At 36.5% G+C, this 6,711-nt stretch overlaps 1 protein-coding gene across 2 annotated transcripts; it reads left to right on the top strand.

Moving 5' to 3' along the window:
* The first annotated feature begins 289 nt into the window (after nucleotides 1-289).
* On the top strand, nucleotides 290-3,888 carry LOC126624381 (cyclin-A3-1-like). 2 transcript variants are annotated; one of them, XM_050293433.1, is made up of 8 exons: nucleotides 290-746; nucleotides 1,874-2,106; nucleotides 2,203-2,278; nucleotides 2,362-2,438; nucleotides 2,572-2,605; nucleotides 2,695-2,841; nucleotides 3,267-3,323; nucleotides 3,530-3,888. In XM_050293433.1, exons 1-8 carry the CDS (start codon nucleotides 450-452, stop codon nucleotides 3,599-3,601), a joined length of 993 nt encoding a protein of 330 aa, XP_050149390.1. In that variant the 5' UTR covers nucleotides 290-449; the 3' UTR covers nucleotides 3,602-3,888. The 2 variants fall into 2 exon arrangements, with proteins under 2 accessions (XP_050149390.1, XP_050149389.1); XM_050293432.1 differs by having other exon boundaries at nucleotides 291-746; nucleotides 3,189-3,323.
* The last annotated feature ends 2,823 nt before the right edge of the window (nucleotides 3,889-6,711 follow it).

The raw sequence follows: 6,711 nt of genomic DNA, 5'->3' as shown, positions 1-6,711 counted from the left end.
TTCAAAATCTATAACATTTTGAATACCTACAGATTTGTACATTGAATTTTAAATCTTAATTGGCTACCATTGAATTTGGATGTATTCTTTTAAATTACGTTAAATCCTACTTTGACTACACCATAATTTTAAAGTCCTTTAAAATTCTCTTCAATTTCCTAATTAACTACAAACTGATTCTAAAATCTTTTAAAATCCTTTAAAATCTTAATTTAATTACACCTCCTAAGTAGCAAACTATACATGTAAGTCGAGCCTGACACTTATATAGGAGTCAAACAAAAGTAAAGAAATCCAAACTGTCAAAACTCAAGAGCGGGAAACAACGATTTCGAAATGGAAAAGTACCGCCATTCTATTCCTTTGTCTTCCCCAAAAGCTTGATAATCCTGCTGGCTGGCAAAAAAGGGGAAGAAAAACCAGACCCTCTCTATTCTCAAATTTCAATCATGGACGACAGCGCCACCACCAACACCAACCGCTCGTCTAATAAGCGATCCTCCTCCACGTCTCCGTCCTTGCAGATTCCTGCTCCCAAGAGGCGAGTCGTCCTGGGCGAACTCACCAACTTGCCGATTCAGGACTCGGATCGGAAGAAACCCAATAGGAACTGGATTAAGAGGAAGAGTAACATGATGAAGAAAGAAGAGGAGGAGGTCCATGAGACGGAGATTGTTTCGAGCTCTGTCGACCCAAGCAAGTCTGAGTTCTCATCTTCTATATATCAGCATCTTCACTCCTTGGAGGTATATATATCATTTGAAACTTTTGGGTTTCTGATTTACGCTCGTTGGTATTGATCTTCCGGTAAAGATTTGAATTTGATGATTGGGTTTGTGCGTTTTTAATTTGCATAATGTTCAGAGAGTCGAGTTTTTGTTGTTGTTGTTATTTGAATCTGGAGTGAGTTATGGAATCTAATCCCCATGATTAGATTGGTTTATTTCTTGAAGATATGGTCAGGTTTAAATTTCTTTTTACGTGGCTTTAAGCTTTTCTTTTTGTTTCGTAAATTCGACTTCTGATCTGTAAATTTTCCTTTTGGTAAGTTCTTCACATTGTTTGGTTTCCATCATAATGTTAAGAATTTTGATTTGTTGTTGACATTTGATTGGGAAGTCACCTTTTGGACTTCGATTCAGATTCATAAAACCAAGTGGTAGTTTTGTTTGGTTTACGTTTATGATTAATAATAGTTTGTGGTTTTTCCTATGGTCCATTTAATTTATTGAGAAGCTGTAGTACCCGTTTTTGCACCATCAGGCCGTTGTATGGAAGGAAAATCAATAGGATTAATGATAACTATCTTAGTTATCTTATCATGATTTTATCGGGATTTTATCGAATATTAATGGGGTATGTGCCTTCGCCCATGAGCGGTAGGTCTTGGGTTCGAGACTTGGGAGCAGCCTCTCCATAAAATGAGAGTAAGGCTAGCCGACATTCACCTCTCCCAGACCCTGCGTAAAGCGGGAGCCTTGTGCACTGGGTACGACTTTTTTATTAATGGGGTATGTGCTATTAACAGAAGCTTAGCTCAAATAAGACAGTTCTTTTTTAAATTTTACCATTACTAGGTTGAGGGGAGAGTTCGAAATTATTACAATAATTTAGTGAAACGGGAGTTTTGAACCCGGGTCGCATGGGTAGAAACACGACACCCTATACACTAGGATATTGAACCACATACCAAATAAGACACAGTTAAGGTAGTGTGAATTTTTACTTCTCCAATTTAACAATGAAACCCCCATAATTCCACTTTTATTTTCTCTCTATCTTCATTTTTGCATAAGCAAACACACTTGTATTCTGTAGATAGATAGGAAATGGTATCTAAGTTAATGGCTGACACTGGTAGTGTGTGGTTCAGATGGAGGCAAACAAGAGGCCGTCACCTAGTTACATGGGTAGGGTGCAAAATGATATTTCACCAAAAATGCGAGGAATTCTGGTGGATTGGTTGGTGGAGGTTGCAGAGGAATACAAGCTTGTTACAGACACCCTTTATCTCACTGTGTCGTATCTTGACAGATACCTTTCTTCATATGCTGTCAGCAGGAGCAAGCTACAGCTTCTTGGTGTTTCTTGCATGATTATTGCCTCGTACGAACTTGCATACCTTATACTAGCTTTGTTCCAACTTTAAAAGTTGTCTGGACATTCTTGAAATGGTAACTTGAATATGGTTTTGTGATGCAGAAAATATGAAGAGATTTGTCCTCCACATGTTGAGGACTTCTGCTATATAACTGATAATACCTACATCGTGGAAGAGGTGACCAATTTGAGTGTCTGTGTTATTGTATTTCTATTTCTTAGCTTTTTTAACTAAATGTTGAATTTGGAATTACCATTTAGGTGTTGGAAATGGAGAGGGATGTGGTCAAATTTTTGAACTCTGACACCGGACCTCCTACAACAAAGAATTTCCTCAGGCAAGATAATCTTTTGAAATACTATTTTGGTCATCTTGTTTGTCTTGGTTGTTATAAGTTGTGTCTGCTTCTCTTTTCGTTGGACTGATGTGATTGATGTCTGACAACTGTTACTAATGCAATGGATTTCCAGACTCTTCACCAAAGCTGCCCAGGACAATTACAACGTAGGGCTATCATTTTCTACTGTTCTGATGCTGATTTATACTCTCTTCTTTCTTTGTCTCTGATTCTGTTATTTTTCTGCCTTTTACAGTCTGCTGGTGTGTTCGAATACATGAGTTGCTATCTTTCGGAGCTAAGTTTGTTAGACTACAGCTGTGTCCAGTTCCTACCATCAGTTGTTGCTGCATCAGCTATTTTCCTGTCGAGGTTCACGATCCAACCTGATGTGCATCCTTGGGTAAGAAATAATGCAGCGGATAACGTATAGTAATTAACCTGAGATTTGACATTCCAAAGCCAGTAATCAGTAGAGCTAGTTTTGTCAGTTAAGAGAGTATTTGATACAGTTTAAGAAGGTAGTGATAACTTTGAAAGTTATAAAAATTAGGTGTAAATTGTACAAAATTCATTAGTACAGTGAGTGAGGGAAGAGAATTACATGCAGAACACAGGCATAGCACTTGGGGAACTAGTTATCACTGTAAAGTTGGAAATTATAATCTTGTCACTCGAGGAAGATTAATGGCTGATTTTTAGAAATATTGAAATGATTTTAGACCACGAATTTACTTGTATATTCTGCAGAGCTTGGCATTGCAGTCCTTTTCCGGTTATAGACCATCCGACCTGAAAATGTGTGTCCTTGCCGTTCATGACTTGCAGTTGAACAGAAAACCAAGCTCTTTGCGAGCAATAAGAGAAAAATACATGAGGCCAAAGGTAATGTAGTTTTACGTTCTCATATTTTTGGTACATAACTTTTCAAAACGGCTTTAGTTTCTGTGGGTAGCTGGAATTTACTTTACTATAACGGTGTAGTGCCTTTGCATTTCTGGAACCGTATAAGCTCGAAATTTATAGGACTTGTGCTTTCTGCTTTCCAGAAATGTTTATCTGATCATGATGAGTCCACTGTTTTCCGACAGAATAAAAGCGTGGCCAAATTGTCTTCGCCCTCGGAAATTCCTGGAGCTTACTTTGAGGCCATCTACCCATGAACCGTTCTAGATTTCCAAGGAAAATGACATTCAAGTTTGACATAGTTTTGTTCAAGTTTTCTACACAAACACATTTCCTAGGAGCAAGCTGAAGGAAGTGCTTGCTGCACAGTTAGATGCAGATTGCAGAAGGGACATATTACCTCAGGTTTGGAGCAACTCTGGAGATTATGCTGAATATAATTTTTTTTTTATTTTTTCTTGAGAAAAACACAATGTTTATTCTCTGGACCCAAATATCTGTAAATTTACATGGATGTGGAATAAGGGATTGCAATTTTGTTGAAGCATAGCTATATTTGTTTTTTGGTTTTTTTTTAGTACCTCACGTAATATTGAATGCACTTCACATTAAAAATTAATATTAAATGACATACGTTCCTTACTAAGCAATGACAATTTCGATTTTATTAGGTTTTAAAAAGAATTATGAAATTTCTAAATAGACCCCAAATCACTTTTAATATATTTTATCTTCTTTAACTCTCTATACTCCTCTCATCCTTCATTGTTGAACAAACACTAACTAGTCAAACTACAAACACGTTGATTGAAAAAAGTTATTTTAGAAGAAAAGAACACGAAATCGATGTTTTGAAAGCTTCATATGAGGTTAAGACTTCATATTTTTCATTCTTTTAATGATTTCAACAGCATTGGTAATTATTTATGCCTAATTTTTCTTTCTAAAATACCTGAGTTATTTAAGCTATAACCCTATGTGATTTGGACAAGGATTCTCTCCTTTTTTTTTTTTCATTTCCTTTCATTTCCTCCTCTCATATTCTTTATTTTATTTTTCTCCTATATAAAATTAATACAAGATGTTGACGTGGTTTAACTTTAATTATTCAAATAAGAGAGAAGGGAAGGGGAGGGAAAAAAAAAGAGATGATAGAATCATACTCCATGTTATTTACGCCTTTCTAATGTACTTGTGGATATTTATGGGTTCTGAGTTCTGACAACCATGCTTGCGATTCCCCCAAATACTTACTTGGTTTACTAATGTACGCAAAGCATTTTGGTTTTTTATTGTACGCAGTGTATTTTGGAAGGACTTGGATTGTCTGCCCTTCTAGTTGTGGTGCCCTTCCATGCCCTTCTATTTTGTGCGGTCACGGTTAAGCCACGTCAATATTTTATATTTTTATTATTTTTTATCTTATTATCTTATTAAAAAATTAATATAAAATATTGACGTGGCTTAACCATGACCGCACAAAATAGGAGGGCATGGAAGGACACCATAACTAAGAGGGCAGACAATCCAAGTCCTATTTATGGGGGACTTGGATTGTCTGCCCTTCTAGTTGTGGTGCCCTTCCATGCCCTTCTATTTTGTACGGTCACGGTTAAGCCACGTCAATATTTTATATTTTTATTATTTTTTGTCTTATTATCTTATTAAAAAATTAATATAAAATATTGACGTGGTTTAACCGTGACCGCACAAAATAGGAGGGCATGGAAGGGCACCATAACTAAGAGGGCAGACAATCCAAGTCCATTTTGGAAACCATACTACCCAATAACGGAGGAAACCCTACGATCCAATTCATAGGAGCCTTTTATTTCTTCCCAAATACCTACTTATGATTCCTCAAGAAACCATACTAGCCATAGGAGTGGAAAAAAATACCAAAAATTTCAAACCGAATCGAAAAAATCTCGAAACCGAACAAAAAAAATCCCAAACCGAAAATCCCAAAAAATTCGGTACCCAATCCTCCTTAAATTTTGATACGGAAATCGGTCTCACATTTTCATTCGTTCGGTAATCCCGAATCGAACCGAAATAAAAAATATATATTATATAATTTTAAATATATATTTGGAATTGTAACAGCCGTTGGATTTGGTTAAGATTTAATCTCAACCGTTGAATCCAATTAAAACCCTCACTTAGTCACTCTCTCTCGACCTCACCTCACCTTTCTCATCCTCGTCGATTTCTCTCGATCTCTCTCCTCCTTATTTGCCGTCTTCGAATCTGGCCACATCACACAAGTGACTCAGCTTTCTCTCTCTCGACTAACCTCCTTGATCTCCCTCTCTCTCTCTCTCTCTCTCTCAACTTCTCATCCCTCATTGAAAAACACGTTGCAGGACTGATAGTAGCTCAGGTGATAGCATTGTCGATCCTCACCAAGAGTTTGGCTTTGTTTAAAGGACTTAGACCTTCAAGCCTTAAGTTCAATCAGTCTTAGACTCTCTTTGTCTCTCCTTCTCGAATTCGAAGCTCAGCAGCCACCTACACTCTCACAATCTGACTCTGACGAACTCTTTCCACTCTTAGTGGGGCTTAGGATTTCGAATTGGGGGCTCGGATCAGGAGAAGGATGCGGGTCCGTTTGATTCTCTCTTCACTCTGTGTCTCTCTCAACCACCGATTCACTGTCACTCTCTCTGATTTCAATTTTTGTTTTTAATGTAGGTTTAGATGATTTCAATTTCAATCTAGATGATTTGGATTTTGATGCAGGTTCAGTTTCGGGAAATCCCGAAATACATAAAATATTTCGGGAATCCCGAAGTTTCAGTTCTGAATCGGTCATCAGATTCTTGTCCCAAAAATTTTTGGTTCGGATTTGGTATGCCATTTTCGGTTCAGTATCCCATACCGAACCAACCCTACTAGCCAATATTTACTTCAGCCTAATGTTTATTTACAATTCCCAGAAAACATAGTACCCAATGCCACTACTACTACTAATCAACAATTTTAAATAATTTTCAGCATTGCATTTACACAAAATACTAGTGACAGAATTATTATTTAAATGCATCTCTCTTTGGAACTTCTGTAAAAGTTAATATGCATTATTTTTTCTTTGTGATATCAAGTTAAACTTCTAACCATGTGCTTAAGTTTAACTTCTAACCATGTACCGATTCTGCGGTGTGAGGGTATTAGGGGAAGTATGTGGGGGTGTATTAAGATAAATGTTTAATTGAAAAGACAATTGTGAAGTGTATTAAGTATATGAAGTTTATTCAACAATATGTAAGGTGTTAATATAATAAGCCTTTTTATTTTTTTATTTTTTTTATTTTTTATTCTAAGGTTTTTATCATATCTATTCATGTTTTATCATATCAAAATTTGA

This window comes from Malus sylvestris, chromosome 5, assembly GCF_916048215.2.
Source record: "Malus sylvestris chromosome 5, drMalSylv7.2, whole genome shotgun sequence".
In the NCBI taxonomy this organism is placed as follows: domain Eukaryota; kingdom Viridiplantae; phylum Streptophyta; class Magnoliopsida; order Rosales; family Rosaceae; genus Malus; species Malus sylvestris.
Note: the sequence above shows the minus strand (reverse complement) of the source record. Positions and strands in the feature narration are given on the sequence as shown.